This window comes from Typha angustifolia, chromosome 9 (genome assembly GCF_048772165.1).
Source record: "Typha angustifolia cultivar Huaian chromosome 9, ASM4877216v1, whole genome shotgun sequence".
Classification (NCBI taxonomy): domain Eukaryota; kingdom Viridiplantae; phylum Streptophyta; class Magnoliopsida; order Poales; family Typhaceae; genus Typha; species Typha angustifolia.
This window is the reverse complement of record NC_133247.1, coordinates 3006252-3024469: the sequence shown is the minus strand read 5'-3', so window position 1 is coordinate 3024469 and position 18218 is coordinate 3006252. Positions and strand designations below refer to the sequence as shown.

Genomic DNA, 18218 nt, shown 5'->3' with positions numbered 1-18218 from the left:
TAGCGACCATTCATACATACTCGCAGTCAAATAGAGCAAATTTTTATAATCCTTGTGACGATGATTACTATCTGCAGCTGCTGAGGAAAAGTAATAAGACAAAGCGTTGTACTTGTGCACACTAAGAAAGCAATCATCTATATTACAACCACTAACTATTTTTTAAAACCATCACGAGAACCTTTTAAATATATCTCACTTACAAAAGAGCAATGGCAAAAGATGCATCACCTCCTTCTCATCACACCCATGTGTACAAGGAACCTACCAGCCTACCACTTCACTTCCTATTATATCCTACACCTCTATCTTTCTCTTTCTCTCTCTCTCAACACATTACACATATCTGTACCTATTCCACCACTCTCACTATAATATGTACGTATACATCTATAAATATATATATATATGTAAGTTTACATAATAGACCCTAACATATGAGAATTATCTGAATGGTCCCGCACGTACGGGGAAATGCAACTACGTCCTATCAAATAACGAGACCTCGGTATCCAATCATATGCGCCTCAGTCGTAACGCGCTTCTGTTTGCACCTACTATGGAGTCAACATCTATGTTGTCGCTCTAGGTATTGAGAGGTCACATCGCGGATCTCCCATGGAGCGGATTGAATGGAGAAGTGGATCGGATCCGAATCCGGTCTGACAGAGTTGTCGGGCGGAGACGATGGAATCCGACACGCGCCACAGCCGCGTGGCCTCATGCCGGTTGGTCGCCGACGACGATGGCGACGCCTCGTTGCAGTCCGCGAAGTACTTGCCCGACACCCCTGCCACCCTCGGGTGCGTCGCCACGTAGCACGTCGTGGCCGCCGCCTGTGATGCATGGAGCAGCGGATCGCTTAGTTTGTCATATAAACACTTTGACTTTATGCAGAAAGCTACTATTACTTTCTTTAATCATTAACTACCTGAGGTATAGTTTTGAGGAGCTTGGACGTGAGGAAGAATACCAGATCTGTGGAGGAGTAAAAAGATAATGTAGATTTACACTATTGGATCGGATTTTTTTTTCAGAAATAATTACTTTTTTTAGATATAAAAAATGACCTGTAATGACGCCCTCGCGGTCTCTGGTTAGCCGAGTCCTGACAATGCCGGGATGAACGCAGTTAACGGTCACGTTGCCGCCTCTCTCCTAAGTACAATAAAACGAAGGGGAAAAATATGTTAAAAAAGAATCGAAGTGCCCATTCTACAACAAGCATGTTATTTGCAGATCTACCCCTCTAATTTCCATATTTGTGCATGCCTCTAACCTCCTTTTACTTACTGATTAACAAATTACAGAAGTGAACATTTAATTTAGAGATGCTTAGAGACGTAGTTGTATGAAAAGAAAATTCCAAAACAGAAAATGTTTTCGATATATATTGATGTGAGTTAGATGTAACCTTGAGTCGCTCGGCGAGTTCCTTGGTGTGGAGGACATTAGCGAGTTTGGAGAGGGCGTACGCTCGCGTGGCACAGTACGGTCTTCATAAAAATTAAGAAAATCGTTGAAAAAAAATTAACTCTGAAAAAATAATTATGAAAATTTAATGGGCCAAAGTGCTCACATCTTCTTGCGGGTGATGAGATCGAGGTATTGGATCCCGTCACCGGAGAACCACCCGTGGATGCTCGACGACACGTTTACTATTCTGCCCTCGATTCCGGTCACCTTCGCCGTCTCCACCATCTTATCCAGTAGAAGCTTCGTTAGCAAAAAGTGCCCTAAATAATTCGTTGCGAAAGTCATCTCGATCCCGTCCTCCGATATCGCGTGCTCGAACGAGAACTTCCCCGCGTTATTTCTGAAATTTTTCGGTCCGCTTGGTTGAAAAACAGACGAAAGAAAAAGGACTTAGCTGTAAATATCACATACATGAGAAGGTTTAGGGGAAGTTGGAGAGAGAGGAAACGGCAGACGAAGGTCCGAACGGAGGAGAGAGAGCTGAGATCGAGGGGGAGGACGATGATTTCAGCCCCGGGGAATTCCGCCCCGATCCGCGCCTTGGTCTCCGCCGCCGCCTTCAGGCTCCTCGCCGACAGCACCAACCTCGCGCCGCGCCGGGCCAGTACTCGCGCCGTCTCCGCGCCGATCCCCGAAGTCGCCCCTGCCGCATCCACAAAGACATCAGCGCTAATTCCAGGATAAAGATCCCAATCCACCCTGGATAAGATCCACATACCGGTGATGACGGCGGTGACGGATCGGAGATCGGGGCAAGCATCGGTGACCTCCTCGGCCGTGGATTTCGACCCGAAACCGCTGGCTCCAGCCGAACCAATCAGGTACCTCACCGTCTCTAACATCGTCTCTCGTCTCTTACTCCTCCTCCTTGGGGGAAAAAAAATCGAACAGGAAACGGTAAATAAGGGAAGGGGATAAGTGTGTGAATAGGCTTTTGGAAGAAGCTACTCTTCTAATGGTGTCAGGGTTGAGGGGAAAGGCGCCTCCCCATATTTATAGGTGAGAGTGGAGGAAAGGAAAGAGACGAACCAAAAAAGGAAGTACACCGTAAAAAAACAAAAAAGAAATGGAAATTGTTACAGGAGTATACCAGATAAGATTGGAATAGTGTATGAGTTGGACGTGTACGATGGCTTTAATAGTAAAAGGAGCAAAGCAATTGGATATAAATTTTATTCTCTTTTTTCTTTTCTCTCTCTCTCTCTCTCTCTCTCTCTCTCTCTCTCTCTATCCTTTCGCTTCTAATGCCTACATGGATTGAACCGGTAGGTGTTGCAGGTTAAAAAAAGTTCGAGGGTCGAAAAGACTTAATAGTAGTTATGGCATTTTTTACTGTAATATAGTTCTGGAGTCCTATTATATTCGATTCCTCGGTGGTAATATTTAACATTTAGTATTAATACTATAGCCATCTTTCTCAGAATGATGAACGTGCCCCTGTGAAGGAGTATCAAGTAGGTTGTGGTTAGTTTGTCAATTATCAACTTAGATATGAATTTAGAATAGTAGGCTTAAATTCTCATAGGATTTTTTTATATTTCCTGGTTGAGAAATAAAGTGAAGAGCATAAGATGTGACAAAAGTAAATTTTGATGATGGAAGGAAGAAGCAAGTAATTATATTTTTTTTAAAAAATAAGAATATGACTCAATAAACAAATAATTTATCATCTAAATCTCATCCACTTGTGTGATTTGGGAATAACTATATAAATCTTAACTTAATCCAATCCTATCAAGGCCAGGCTACCGGTTAGGAATTAGAGGGAGGGAGGAAGAAAACAACGGAGGCCAGAGCAACGTCGAAGAAGGTATTGATGTGATCGAAGGAGAAAGCTAGGGTGGAACCGATGACAACAAGCAAACTTAGACAGAAAGTAATTATAGAGCATATGAATAATAGTCTGTGTGAGGAGTGTGACAATAACACTTAAATTTGACAGGAATTTTGAATAGACGAAAGACAGACGATGAAAAAGAAAAAGAAAAGGGTGAGAAAAGAGAAAATTGACCATAATATTTATTTTTTAAAAAAATTATAAAACAAAAACCCAAACCCTAAAAAGAGCTACAACTTAAAAAATATTGCTAGTAAAATATTTTAGAATACAGCTTATTAAACCTGCAAAATAATGTAAGAAGAACTTTTCAACTACTCCACATCGTACTTAGATTTGCATTTATGAGCTCAAAGGTGTGAGGAGTTAAATACCCCCCCCCTATCAATTGGTCTCATCATATTGCTACACTCAATTAATTCCCTAGATTTATTCACCGATTTCAAACTCTCACCAAGGCCACACATCACAATCAGTAGACAAACTACTGGTTATAATCATAAAAAGCAAAAGATACTCTATTTTTGATCAATTCCCCCCCAAAATATATTTACAGGAACAAGTAAATATAGGTCGATTTCCAACCAAACATAATACCATTATTATTATTTTTATTAAAAAAAGAAGAAGAAGTGTTAGGATTATTTCCTCAAATGAATTTTTTTTATCTTAGGTGGTGTGTCTGAAATTAAATATATTATTTTGCGGTTGGGAATCCATATATAATTGTTATAGCAGCCAGGAGGACAAAAAAGTTTTTATCTATTATGAGTGAGAGACTGTCACATTTTCTTTTAACTGTTCCTTTGTATGAAAGGAATAGAACAAAGGACAGATACCCTATTAACCAAGGACAACCCCCAACAAACCACAGGTAGGATCAAACAGTTAGGAATCCTATAGATATAGATATGATTAATTAAGTGTTATAGCCAACTATACCGAAGGAAAATTGACTCCATGATGATGGTTTCTTATCATAATTATCTTATCTTATGCGATTTTTAAAAATTAAAATAAAAATAAAAATAATATCTTAGAGAAGATGATAACGACGAGGGGTGGAGTGCGGTGGGACACCACCACATACTAAGAGGAGTGATATGGTCTACCACCATAGATGATAGATGGTGGTGCTCTGGCCCCAATTTCGGACGGTCTGTGATTGGGGAGTATAAATTCGAACCTATTGGGTATGCAAACGTACAAGCTTACGGATTTCCACTTCAGAAGCTTCCCTTATTTTATTCTTTCTCGAAGATATCGTCTACCTATTCCTTTCTCCTGTTGAGATCTTTGGAGCTTAGATTGGCCTATAGCTAGCTGCCTTCGTTGGTGGAGACACTCGGTAATCTTACCTCCCCCTTTTAGTCTAATTATCTCAAAAAGTATAAAATGAAATAAATATATAATATAGGGTGCAAAGTGAAAAAAAAAAAATATATATATATATATATTAAGCCATTACCTATTTGTGCAGGGAGAGGGGCTCGATGTGCAATTTAGACCTCACGTTCATTTCGGGTAGGGCTGCAGGCATTGGCGTGGCAGATAAGGTGGACTTCGAGCATCCGGTAGTTTTCGAAGTGGTGCGATTACCTCCCTATTAAATCCACTACGTTCACTTTGCTACTCTCTAATTGGTCAAATAAGTCTTTTGTGACAACCTAGACCTAAGCATTGCTTTTATATAAGAAAAGAAGCTTTGTTGGGTGTTTATACATATTTCGGATTTTGTACAAAGTTGGTCGTACAAACAAGTGAGTAGGAAGGAGGAAAAGGAAGATCCTATGACAACCAAAAATACGAAGAATTTATTGAATAACATTGAATCGATGCGTCCCTCATCCTTTCGCCCTTGACTTGATTGATGTGATGTAATAAATACGATAAAGAGGGGGTGCTTTATGCTCTTTTTTATTCTTTTCTTATTGTATTGCAACTGGAGAAACGCTTTACTTATTCTTTCTTTCTTTCTTCTCTCCCCTAATAACACTATATACTTTTCCATTCGACTTCAAAATACTTTCGATCTAAATAAGAATATTAACTCAACCTTATTTGGTTAATAGTATTTTACTCTCTCCCTCTCTCTCTCTCTCTTTTAACTTATATTTTAATTGAGAGATATTCTTTTTAATGTAATATTAGGATAGAGGGTTATCTCTTTTATCCAATTTAAGGATATCCTCCAATAGTCATAGCATTCATAATACAATGAGAATGTTAAACTATGACATTATTTATACTGGATTTTTATGGTATGTAGCTATAAATTACGAATAAGATATTATTAATTTACTAATACATATTTTATATTTTGCAATTAAATGGGGCTAAAATATACCATGGTACGATTATAGGACGAACAATAATTTTATACTAAATAATTAGTGAGGTAACGAGACATATAACCATAATACTATAATAGGAAGAGCGATAATTCTGTACTAACCAATTAGTAAGAGAATGGGACGTATAAGCATAGATGAGGTAACGAGAGATATAACCATAGTACTATCATAGGAAGAGCGATAATTCTATACTAAATAATTAGTGAGAGAACGAGACGTATAACCATAATACTATAATAGTAACTGCAATAATTCTGTACTAACCAATTAGTAAGAGAACGAGACGTATGATCATAATACTATTAATGAAAGAGTGATGATTCTATCTAATCTATTCTAATGTACTAGTTATTAAAATAATTTTTATTTGTTGATAAAATTAAAGAGTATATAAGATATTTTATACATGTGACTAGATTAATTGATAATTGTTTAAAAAAATTTAAGTATTTTTTATTGTTTATTTTTATAATCGTATCCTTAATAATAGCAGTGTCAATTTCTACTAATTTATTTTTTTATATAACTAATTTATTCTTATAATTTAAAAAATTGATAAATACTTTCGATTTATATAATTGATACTTTAGATTAATTTTAATATTATTTAATTTCAACTGTTCGATTAGGAAAGATAAATTAATAGTTATTATTAAATCATTTAAGATTCACTTGGAGTCTTATAAACACACATGGTTAAACAAAATCATCCGGGCTTATGCTGACCTAATGGTGATCAAAGAGAGTGGTTAATAAATGCAATGAAGACGAGAACACGAGACGTATAACCACAAATACTATTATAGGAAACGAGGATCGAGGGAATTGGGGGGAAAAAGATAGAGAGAGAGAGAAAGGGAGGTTTAGTCAAAGGCGAACACGAGAGGTTCCTGCCTCGGGATACGAGCCGAAATGAGGCCGAGGGCCCTCGGAATTCGCGTCGGGCGTGATCTCCATTCCCTTGGTCCCACGAGAAAAAAACCCCCTACTAAATTCCTATTGCTCCACAGTCCGATGCTCCCCCTCCATCCTCGACATAGTAAACGGCACGCATCCCAAAGCACTGGAAAAAAATTAATGATGGCCACGTCATCACACGCTTGCTATTTTCTATATTTTTTAATTAAAAAAAAAATACAACACGATGCTTTTTGACCAAATTTTGGCGAACAAAGTTGGATAATGTATTTTAACACCTTTTTAAAATAAATAAATAAATATGTGTGTATTAAAAAAACTCCTTAATATTTAAAATACTAAAACCAAGTTTCTGTGCCCATCTTTTACGGAAAGTACGTGCACTTCGTTATATAAATTAATTTATTCAGTTTTAATAGCCCAATTTTACTATTATTAAAATATAAGATTATTTTTATCTAAATAACTCATCTAAGGGGTCGAGATTTTCTCATGTAGTGAGAAAAATTAAAGTCATATTATATTATTATGCACTAAAGAGTCATAGGGTATACGTTAATTAGCTTCATTAAATTCTCCTCCCCACCCTATCTTTTACCTGTTTTCATGTCAACGTAACCATCCTTCAACTATCCAAAAATAGTTTTAATGTTTTTACTATTGTCTACATGGAATTTACTCTTAAAAATAGTTTGTTTTAATATATATATATATATATATATATATATATATATATATAGTTGATGCCCATCATCTAAGACTATAATAACTAACTACTAAGCCGCATGCATTAATATAAGTTTGACAAAGTCAAAGAACAAAAATAGAACCAAATCCTTAATTTATTATCCAAATTATTATCCCAAGAATGCATAATAATAGATGACAAAAACCGAGGTCTCCTTTGACAATCTAAGCTTCATTTTTCTCAAGACATTGTAGAGTACCAACTCGTCCAATTTCAAATTATATCATATTAGCCTCTCTCTCTCTCTCTTTTATATATTATAATGACGTTATGGTGACTTTGTGGGTAGGTATTTTATTAGAGAATAGAGATAAAGTTATCAACGGATTAATCCATTTATTTTCCTTCACGATAAGGAATAAGTACACGAGGATAATAAATACCATGGTAAGAATTCTAGCTAAACTCCTCTGTCTTCTTCTCAATGATTCAATTGGAAAACAGGTAGATTTTCTAGCTAGGTTTCACTCTCATTCAATGAAGACGACCAAATAATTTATCCAAATAGTTGTCTCGTGGATATTCCAATTTCTTTCTTTCCATCCATCTCAATCAACTCTAGTTTTATAGAAGGAAACAAAAAGTAAAATGGGGATTTGGTAGCTTTTCAAATCCTAGGGCATGTGTTAATTGTTCTTCGGTCCTTGTCACTTCAATCCAAATGAAATTTATCTTTCTGCTAAGGATTAATGATGGACGATAGCCGTCGTAATAAGATTAGGGTACCATTGAATGTATGTTAATGCATTGAGTGTGAATATTCGATGATTAACCTGCACAGAATCTCCAACTAATTGAAATTCTAAAGTCAAAACCTACAAAAACTCATGTTATATATATATATATATATAAAATATTTTTCTCTCTAATTTTTTTCACTTCAATAATCAGAAAAACAAACTTGACCATAAATAGGAGAAAATTTTCTAAATCAAGCATTGACCTCCTCTCTAAAATGGCCCTTTAGATTGCAAATTACTCCAAGAGTTGAAATGAAATCTATAATAATTTCTAAACCCAACTTGGGTGCTGACTTATACTAAGGCTATCGACAAGTTTGTGGGCATTAAAGAGTTGGCCCCCCATAGATAGATAAAGACTAAAGACTAAAGAGAGAGGGAGAGAAGGATCTAGATGAAATCTCTCTCTCTGTCTCACACACACTATCTCCAAAGATTTCCTTCTCCCCCAGCTTGTCTTTTACGTATGAGATGCGAAAAGGGACTATACATTAAGGTAGTCCTACTCTAATATTATTTTTTAACTAACACTTTGTTTCTATTACCAACTGACCCAAATCCATCTCATCTCACTTAGGTGTTCCACCAACTCCATTTGCCCCTCTCTCTCTTCTTTTTTTTATATATATACATATCCATTGAGCATGGATGGAATCTAAAGCCCTCCTCAGTCTTCCACCATTTAATACCAAAAGCTCACTTTTAAACTATTGGCTAAAGGGTGTCATTGTTCAATGATTGAAAGATTTGTTATCCTTGTTTCAAGCCCTCCCAAATCATAGTGGGGCTCACACATACACACATACACATACGCATAACAAATACAAATACTCTCTCTCCCTTTATCTAATGCACATGCCAGTTTGGGCTTCCCTTGTGGCTAATCATTTTCTATTTCATGCTAAGTTACCCTAACATCTTAGTTTTGCATGCATCTGAAAGTTGTTTTATGTATTTAATTTTCTTTTTCTTAAATAAAAATACATCTTAGTGCTGAAAGCTCGTGTCGATCTAGGGTTTGGAGAGGGCGAGATATACACGGCCAACTTGAATCACACTCACTTAAAATGAAAATTAGAAATATTGTATACTAATTACTCATTAAAAAAGATTTTAGTAATCTAAAATGGGGTTCTTAATTCTCTCTCTCTCTCTCTCTCTCTTTCCATCACCAAGTCCTTGTTCACTTTTGGTCCTAGGAGCCTCTAAAGTTGAAGCCCATTGGCTTGTACTTCCCTTTGTTGCTACTTTACGCTAGAAAGAAGCTCTGGTACGGGCCTTGCTTATGATTGGAGGATCACTTCTTAGCCCCACAAAACCCACCAACTAGGTGGGTCCTTTCAAATAGACAAATACTAGTAATAATTTGTTCATCCATCACCAAATCCCATATTAAGCTAGCAATAATCATGTGGCTTGTTTAGTATTTTATCATGCTTTGATTGATTGCTTAGTGGGTGAAATACATGCACTTGGAAAGCCCAGTTTCGATGATTAATCCAATTGCTTCTAGATTTTGGAATGATCACCACCTCTTCCCATTGCTTTCTAATCCCAAACATAATTGATCAATAAATTATGAGGAGCTCCAAGTAGAAACAAATTGTTGTATTTGATATAAAGACAAGGCTAGAAGATGCCTAATGCAATGGTTGTGGTGGCTTTACTTTAATGCAACTTGGGATTACTCAAATCAATTAGGTCAGTGAAGGGAGTTAAACAAAAGTTTCCAAGTGACCCACAAAGGATTTAGCTCAAATATTTCAAAGTTGCAAGAAAGATTCCCATTATTGTGTGATCCAAGAACCAATGCACCGGCCTTGTTTTAAAAAATAGACATGAGAAGCATCTAGTTGCATTTGCCTATCTGGTCAAAAGATTGAAATCCGTGGAATGCCAAAAGTCCTACTTGCAAGGGGAAAACAAAGATTTTGGTAGAAGAAAAGCCAAACCCACAGTTTGCTTGATGATGGCCCACCCTAATTAGTGTTCCCTTAGTTGGGGTTAAGAGTACAAGCCTAGTTAATTGGATCTAAAATGCCTCGTAATTAATCACACTAGAGGTCACCTAACTGGGTTCAAAAGGTTTATGCTAGTGTTTAATGTCACCATCCATATAAACTATGAGTGAATAATATAACTGTATTATCTCATTTAACTTTGTTTAATGTCACCATCCATATAATATAAACCATGTTACATTGACCAAAGATGATGGATAACGGAGAAATTGGATCGTTTATTCTTATAATGCTTTATAAGAGTAGAAAAATACAATGGTCATTCTTACAACATAATAAACTAGAGCATCCACTTGACACTCAAAACTTCCTAGCTTATGGAAAAAAAGTTGATCATATTTCACTATCAGTAGTCCAATCTCCTCTAGGATATCCTCAAATGTGCATCGTTTGCTGCCCTTGGAAGGCATCACAGATTTGTATTTGCTCAACTTACATCATAATCTAATCCATGCCAAAACTTCGACAGAGTTTCTTTTGTTTCACAATTGACAATCTATGTCCCTGTCATGAGGCCATCCAAACTCCTCTAAAAATGCTAAGACTACACCATTTGACCAACCAAAGCCAGTCTGCATAAAGAGAAGTATGAGTGGTAAGAATAAATAGCACATTTCTTAATGACATCCTGCAGAAGATGTCTATCATTGAAATCCAATCAAAATGGTCAACGTGACATTAGAAGGAAATAGAAAGAGACAGCTGAAGTTTGTTAACTCAGACATCAGATGCAAAAAAGTAAATTTTACTAATATCCAAGAATTGCATTAATGTTTTGCATGTAAAACTGCAACAAGCAAACAGAGCTTCCTGCAGCCTGACCGGCATGTATTACTCAGCTATATATTGCACTAGGTAAATATTAAGTAGGTGGAACTAAAATAAGAGGAAAAGGATTTGCTCAAGAAAAGGGAGAGGGCATTAAAGGAAATGTTGAGGAACATCATCAGAGCTAAGTAAATCTAGAAGAACATTGGATATATTCTAACATCTTTGATTCATCTTTTTAAAGGCAAAATGATGGATTTTAAAATTTTATATTATATGCAGGGCTGGAGGATGGGAATTAATCTCCAAAAGGAGAAAGAAAAATAAAGCTGAAAACATACAATAACTTTTTGATATCTTGAATTGGAGATATCTATCTAACTTGAGTCACTAAAGTGAACTGATCCACCTTTAAGTAAAGCCACTTTGAAGTGCTGAAAGGCAGGAGGATTATTCTAAATATTCTAGCCTGGAAGTGAGTAATGTGGCGCATTGTTTTCTGGGTTCAAGAGTCAAGACTCATACAGCTCAAAGCATTTATAACCACCATCTAGACCACTGAGGATCTGAAGAATAAGAAAGTTCAGGTTGGTGACACTGAAAATTAACCACCTTTTCAAGATATTCATCAGTTTGGATGTAAGCATGTTATATTAAATGACTTGGGAATCGATAAATGTTTATGTTCAGATTGTATCTTCTAAAAGGCATCTGCAACTAATTCATACGATATACACCTACATATCACAAGAGCAAGTATCTATCTATGCAAAAATAAAATAATCACAATTAAGATTACTCCTCATCCACCAAAATGGTACCGCAGTGAACAGCTAACGATGGCACCATCTAAGAATTCTTCTACATGATTAAGAGCAGGTGCTAATCTAAAATTAACCTTTTAGGTGAAGACACTTTTATCCACTCAAAATTATATCCAAATTGGATTAAAGGTCATGGTATGATGGAGAACAGTATAGCAAACTCTGTACAGAGGATATTCCTAAAAAGCTAAAAAGGCTCATACTGAATAATCCCTAAGAAACATATCACAAGATAAATGCAAGAGCCAGTCCATTCAAAAGAAATTGAAATGATGCTTTCTGCAAGAAAGGGATGTAAATATGAATAATATAACTCCACACATGCTACTAATTTGCCAACTGTAATGGATGATTATGCAAGACACTCTAGTAGTATGTTTCTGGGATAACCCTATAAACCAACGCTTAGTTGCAATTCAAGTTCAGAAACATTGAGAGAGCATTAACATATGAAGCATAACATAAAAGATAAAATAAATGAGTGAGAAAGAACAAGCAAGAAGAACTTATACCAGATGCTTTCACAACAGACGGAAATTGTATAAGGAGACAATAGCATGATAAAGAACTTTGATTACTTGGAACACGCAGACGGAGTCATCTCACAATGGGACAATGAGGCTTGTAAGACAAGGAATAGAATTATGAACAGTTCTGAAAATTATTCATTATCCAACAACCTGAAAAAAGAAAAAGAAAGCATGTTTGTCTTAAGAACTCTTTACCTGAGGTTTGTATTCACCACCACCTCCAATTTTTCCACAGGCTTCAACGTTGTATTTTTCATGCATTGCACCAGTAGTTCTGAAAGCAGCATAGTTCGTTCTGATCCACCTTATAGCAATATTCTCAGCCAAAGACCTTGCTTCTTTTGAACCGCAATTTGCTAATCCTTGTACAATCAAATGCTGCAATGGGGCCCAACCATTTGGAAAGTCCCTTCTCAACAGAATTTGTCCATATGGTCAAAAATATGGGAATCTACTCTAACACGATACACGAAGTTGGAAAGTTTTGAAAAATGAGAAAAATAAGGATGTAAAATCATTAGCCTATTCAGATTAAAATTAAGAGGAATTCACTATCCATATCTCTTCCATGGATTATTGCAATGATTCAACATCTACTCTATTGTGCTGAGAGAACTAACCATTGTTGTTCGGTATTTGACAATGAAGTTGCGATTCCAGCAGCATGAATTAATCCCGATCTTTGAAGGCTTTTAAGAATTTTCTCACCTGCCAGTCTTTTGCTTGTATCTAGTTCTGAATAATATTTTAATTAACTTCAGTTACTACACTATGTTCAAGTATAAATCACACTCTTAACAATCATCGATGAACTTTGTGCTGACTGAAGAAAATAAGATACAAAACCGAAAAAACCCCTTCAAATATAGAACCTAATATTATTTTGAAAAAATAATCAATCATTATCAAGGCGTGAGCTTCGTGTATATCAGCTTGATGCATTAAAAAAAACCTTCTCTTACTGAACTTCTAATGAAAATGGCACAGTATTCCAGACAAAGCACAGGCTTATATCTCTACATTTATATTTTTATGCCTAAACTCTTTTTGTTATCTAACCAACTCTGGTTTTGTTATTCCCGTTAAACCAAAAATTTAATACCCTACTACAAAAAATGTATTTGCTGAAACCATAACAGTTTCTCCAAAGATCTTTGTCTCATGGGGGCACAATTCTTATACCAAGAATTGTGGAACAATAAGCGTGTTATAACTTATAAAGGAAAATTAAATGCAAAATGGAAGCTCTGACTTTGTAACAGAATTCGAAAAGAGTCTTGTCTGATTTAATTGCTGTTATTTCCTTTACTGGTGCAAATACCAAAGCAAATGATCCAAAAAAGTAACGACAAATCCACAGAATATAAATTTGGGAGTAAAGATTTATAATATCTGTTAGTCAGAAGAAGTGTAACGCTTTATGTGATTGGTTAAATTATAATGGAACTAGCCAATTATCAGAATATTGTATGATTGGAAAACTTCATTGGTCTGCATCCTAATCTATCAAAATAATGTGGTTTAGTTCAACCCAGAATAAAACAACTGCTTCAAATAGCAGAAAATACTATATCCTTCCAGAATTACAAATATAGATCTCACCTATAGCACTTTTTGACTAATTGTAATATATTCACGTATAAAGTTCTTGTATATGTATCACCTGGTACTCTTATCCATTCATCTAAGAGAAAATAGTCTAATTCTCCAAGTAACTCTGAAATGTCTTTTTTCTTTTTGTGAATATTCAGAAAAAAAAATTGGCATATGATGCTGGTCAGCATAAAAGATTTGACCAAAATACTTTGCACTGTCGGAAATAAGGACAAACCTGAACCATAAGCCTTAGTCCATAAAGGGATAAAGTTGGATGCAAAAATGTTAGTGTTTTGATAATGAGCTTGCCATTGGTAGACTTCCTAGAAAAATGAGAGTTTACAGTCATATATAGGCACTCATAATTGTTGGTACTCTACTTAAAGGTGGTAAGATCAGATATTTAAACTAAAAAACAAGCACCTCACAGTTGCTCCTATTGATCAGCCGGTAGTCAAGCCACTGCTCCATGTTAGAGTTCCAGAAGATGGATGCAATTGCAGCTTGCCTTGCTTTTAAGGCCTTGAAGAACTTTTCTGAGGTTGAATTGTCTCCAACAAGTTTAGCAAATACGGCTATGTCGAGTTCCATCTGTAAGAATAACAACATGTACTTTAAGAGGTAAGGGCAATGCAGAAATGCCATAAATTATCAGAACTTATGTTCATGTACGCAATAGAAAACAAAAAATACAGGGTAAAAAGTCCTCAAAGGCTAAAATAGAAAATAGGATAACAGAGAATTAACATTTAACTTTCCTATCTGGGAACTTTCAGACTGCACATACAAAAATAGTTATGACTTGGGATTTGGGAATATGTTCACTGGGAAATTAATGGTCCAAGATTTGTATCTAGTGGAGCTTGACTTCAGAAGGACTAAAGATTGATTCAAGTAAAATCATGAGAATTGTTGAGAACCTCCAAGTTTTGACAAGTTATTATTTAGCTACTTGCATAAATTTTCCCCAAGTTACTTTTTCTTTCATTTCTTTACAGTTTAAACTTTAAATGTAGTGTCAAGAAAGATAATGGTCCCCAACAACCTCATTATCATGATAACTAATAAATGTCTACATTCTTCAAAGTTCCAATTTTATAAATTTCGCGCCCGCCTACTTGATTGGAAAAATAATGTTTGCTCATTAAATGCAGTGAGTACAAGACTAATCTGAATGAATGGAAACTGATATCAGTTATTCAGTTTCAAAAAAAATGATATCGTTCCACATAGCCCTTGTTAATTCAGTAATTGCAGTCAAAGGAATAGCCCTATAAACTACTAGAAAGAACTATTTAGCCAAAGAACTGTATATTTGTACAACTGAATTCACATATTCTATTATTCTTCATACAACACCTTGTATAAGAATGTGTTCAGGTCAACAGGTATGATCGACGTTGTTGCTAACGTAGTCAAATCAGATGAATTACTGCACCAAACATGGAAACCATTAGAAAGAAATTAATGACATCAAAAAATCAGAAGTTTGTAAAGATGCTCTACCTTTTTTTAGGCCTACATAATCTATTGGACTTGATACTTCTTTTTTTCACTTCATAAGTACAAAGAATGGAGCTTTGATAGGTGATGTACAGTTGTATTATACCGAACCAATTGATACATAAAATAAAAAGGATTCAATTTAATTATATTGGAAACTATGGTTGTGGTACAACAAAATCGAAGTCCTTAGATCTTAACAGCAAAGCTGCAGTTGATGAATTGCATAATTACAGCACGACAAGACACTCAAGATTCCCTAACTTGACCTATCTTGTAGCAAAATAGATAGAATCACTTGAAAGAAGATTTATACATGAATCATAAATCCAGACGGCAAAAATATTACCACAAGGCTATTATATTAGGTGTAAGATATCTACACCTAATGAAATCTGCAAATAATTGCAACTTAAAGGCTGCACACAGCAGGAGATCATTACAACCTCATCCAGCGAGAGCTGAAATCCCATCCGGATTCAGCTGCGGAAGCAAGTTGGTGGTAAAAATTTTCCTTCTGAGAAGCAGTCAAAAGCTTGGAAGCTGATTCCTCATCCTACGAGAAAGTACCCAGAAAAGACCTGGTCCTTGTTAGGTGAACCTCAATGTCACTATCAGATTAAGACATCTCAAATGTAAAGAAGAGTATACAATTATTGCACTTTCTGGCCTGGGCTTGTTCCACATAGCTTGGTAGCGGTTTAAGCAGTGGTTGTGTCCTTGAACATCTCGAATAATCACTTTATGAACATCTGCAGGCCAAACTTCATGTATGAGAAAAAGGACAATACATAACACACAAAAAGGTCAAGCCTGCGTGAGAGCAAGCCAATTATGTAATGCACTAAAGAAGAAAACCTGACATCCAAAAGTTATACTCTTTCAGCAATGAAGGGTATACTTTCTTCACAAATGCCAAATCATTGGTTCTCATGAATATATCCAATATCATCGAACTCAGAAGTGGAGGTTGGCTGCACAGACATGTACCACATTAAGGGAAATAATGAATAATATTACAAGCAAAAACTATGCAAACAGAGTATCACCTTCGATTGCTATAGTAGGTTCTTGCACCATTAAGTACATGACCATAATGTTCAAGAAGAGATACAAGATTATGCACTATTGCCTTTGCACTGTCATACATTTTGCTTGCTAGTAAGCCCCTACAGGAAAACCCATAATTTTAAATGAGCAGAAGATTTGAAATCTTAATATAACAATACATAAAATAAATGCACAATAAGCACATGTATCACTTAAGCAAAACTTATGTACTTTGTCGATGCATGTGTCTGTTTAGTCCTCCAACCATAATTGCAATTCAGTATGATTTGTGCTCCCAAAAAAAAATAAAAATCAGTATGATTTGGGAACATGAGACTGGTTAAACAGATCACAGAACAGTTTAGAATAGTCAGAATATTGGCGAGACACACGATAAGGTTTGCATTTGTAAAGTCAATAGCTTATTTTTTTCGCAACTGTAACTGAAGCCAATTAATGCAAAATATAAGAAAACACTTACTTCACTTGATAATAAAAAAAATAGAATCTTAGAAGGCCTCACCTGATAACCCAATAAGAATCCCAGTAGTAAACCTCCCTAAACCGTGACCCTGGTATAAACAGCATCTCGGGCAACGGGAGCAGCGTGTGCCTCTCCGGCCTTCGTCTCACCTCGTCCGCCACCCTCCGCGACAAATTCCTCCACAACGCGTGCACCTCCAGTGCCCAAGCCCTCACCTTTGGGTTCTCCACCTTGGGCAAGAACCCCTCGGGCTCCGCCACGAAATCCACCGGCTCCGTGTGCACCAAATCCGACCCCGCCTCGTCGAAATACTCCTCCACGAACCGCTCCAGATCGGCCGCCGGGATCGCGCCGTTGACGCGTGGAAGCTTCGTGAAGGCGGCCTCGGTGGCCGAGAGGTCGTTCTTGAGGGGGAGGTCGACGTAGAGCTTTGGGTCGAAGTCGGCGGGGCCTAGGGTTTTGAGGGCGTCGGACTGGAGGCGCTGGAGGAATGAGACGAGAGGGTCAACGGCGTAGACGACGGAGGAGGACGCCATAGTTGTAGAGAAGAGCATGAAGGAGAAGGACAACGAGAGGGAGAGGATGGGAGAGCTGTGAGTTCTGACCTTAGGGTCCTCCGGTAAGTGCGTTTCCATCAGTGGGCTAAATCATGGGAATTTTATTTGTAAAGTGTTGGAGGGAGAATATAAAATGACGGTGCATCGGTTGTCGTGACTTTCGAGGAGGAGAGAATATAAAGTTTATATATTAAATGGGAAATTCGCACGACTTTGCGGGCCCCACTTTAAATCCCACGCGAGAGAATTTGGTCCCATTTTACTTTTAGATTTAATTATTAAAAACACCTCAATGTTAAGCTTTCTTGGTTAGTAATAGAAATAATAAAGTCTGATTTATTATTACTAAAACGAAACAGAGTATTTCTATATTTTTATATATTTTTAAATAAAAATATAATAATTATATTTAATATGATATAAAATAAAGTTAAAAAATAACACCCACTAATCTCCGTCAAAATATATATAAAGAATTCAATTTTGTTGCATATCTGATTTTGACTTTATAAAGTATATATCTCCTAACATTCAATTCAAACTAGATGCACGTTTAATTCATTCGAGCTTTGTTCAAGATTGATTTAATTTTACTTGAAATAGTTTTGAATTTGCTTATCAAGCAAACTTGTCCCTTTGACTTAAAGCTTCCTCCGTTCGATTACACCTCTAACCCAAAAGCTAAGCTAAATCTGGCTGGAATAAGCGCTGAATTAATCATTAGGGACCAAGTAGGAACATGAGCCCCATTAGACCTGGCCCAGCTTATGCTAAATAGGCTTTTATCTAACTCATAGTTAGAAAGTTATTTC

At 36.3% G+C, this 18218-nt stretch overlaps 2 protein-coding genes across 3 annotated transcripts; both read right to left on the bottom strand.

Moving 5' to 3' along the window:
* Positions 1–106: 106 nt before the first annotated feature.
* LOC140766944 (short-chain dehydrogenase TIC 32 B, chloroplastic-like) lies at positions 107–2490 on the bottom strand. Its single transcript, XM_073106650.1, has 7 exons — positions 2195–2490; positions 1888–2119; positions 1580–1816; positions 1415–1496; positions 1071–1158; positions 932–978; positions 107–836 (listed from the first exon to the last, which is right to left on the bottom strand). Exons 1-7 carry the CDS (start codon positions 2316–2318, stop codon positions 573–575), a joined length of 1074 nt encoding a protein of 357 aa, XP_072962751.1. The 5' UTR covers positions 2319–2490; the 3' UTR covers positions 107–572.
* Positions 2491–10288: 7798 nt separating this feature from the next.
* On the bottom strand, positions 10289–17517 carry LOC140767339 (probable trehalase). Of its 2 annotated transcripts, XR_012105561.1 has the most exons (12): positions 16889–17517; positions 16365–16484; positions 16174–16289; positions 15967–16067; positions 15762–15871; positions 15172–15244; positions 14236–14403; positions 14048–14135; positions 12837–12951; positions 12412–12625; positions 12199–12307; positions 10289–10666 (listed from the first exon to the last, which is right to left on the bottom strand). XR_012105561.1 is itself a non-coding variant. In XM_073107204.1 (11 exons), the coding sequence occupies exons 1-11, from the start codon at positions 17482–17484 to the stop codon at positions 10577–10579; spliced, it is 1791 nt and encodes a 596-aa protein (XP_072963305.1). In that variant the 5' UTR covers positions 17485–17516; the 3' UTR covers positions 10289–10576. The 2 variants fall into 2 exon arrangements, 1 of the variants encoding a protein (XP_072963305.1); XM_073107204.1 differs by lacking the exon at positions 12199–12307 and having other exon boundaries at positions 16889–17516.
* Between the last annotated feature and the right edge of the window lie 701 nt (positions 17518–18218).

Coding starts and splice junctions, on each gene's coding strand:
- LOC140766944 (XM_073106650.1), bottom strand. CDS start 2,318: ATGTTAGAGACGGTGAGGTACCTGATTGGTTCGGCTGGAGCCAGCGGT. Junction 1,497..1,579: donor CTCATCACCCGCAAGAAGAT/GTGAGCACTTTG, acceptor ATTTTTATGAAG/ACCGTACTGTGCCACGCGAG. Junction 1,159..1,414: donor AACTCGCCGAGCGACTCAAG/GTTACATCTAAC, acceptor TATTGTACTTAG/GAGAGAGGCGGCAACGTGAC.
- LOC140767339 (XM_073107204.1), bottom strand. CDS start 17,484: ATGGAAACGCACTTACCGGAGGACCCTAAGGTCAGAACTCACAGCTCT. Junction 16,068..16,173: donor GTATAACTTTTGGATGTCAG/GTTTTCTTCTTT, acceptor TTTGGCCTGCAG/ATGTTCATAAAGTGATTATT. Junction 15,245..15,761: donor TTCAGCTCTCGCTGGATGAG/GTTGTAATGATC, acceptor TGTTTGGTGCAG/TAATTCATCTGATTTGACTA.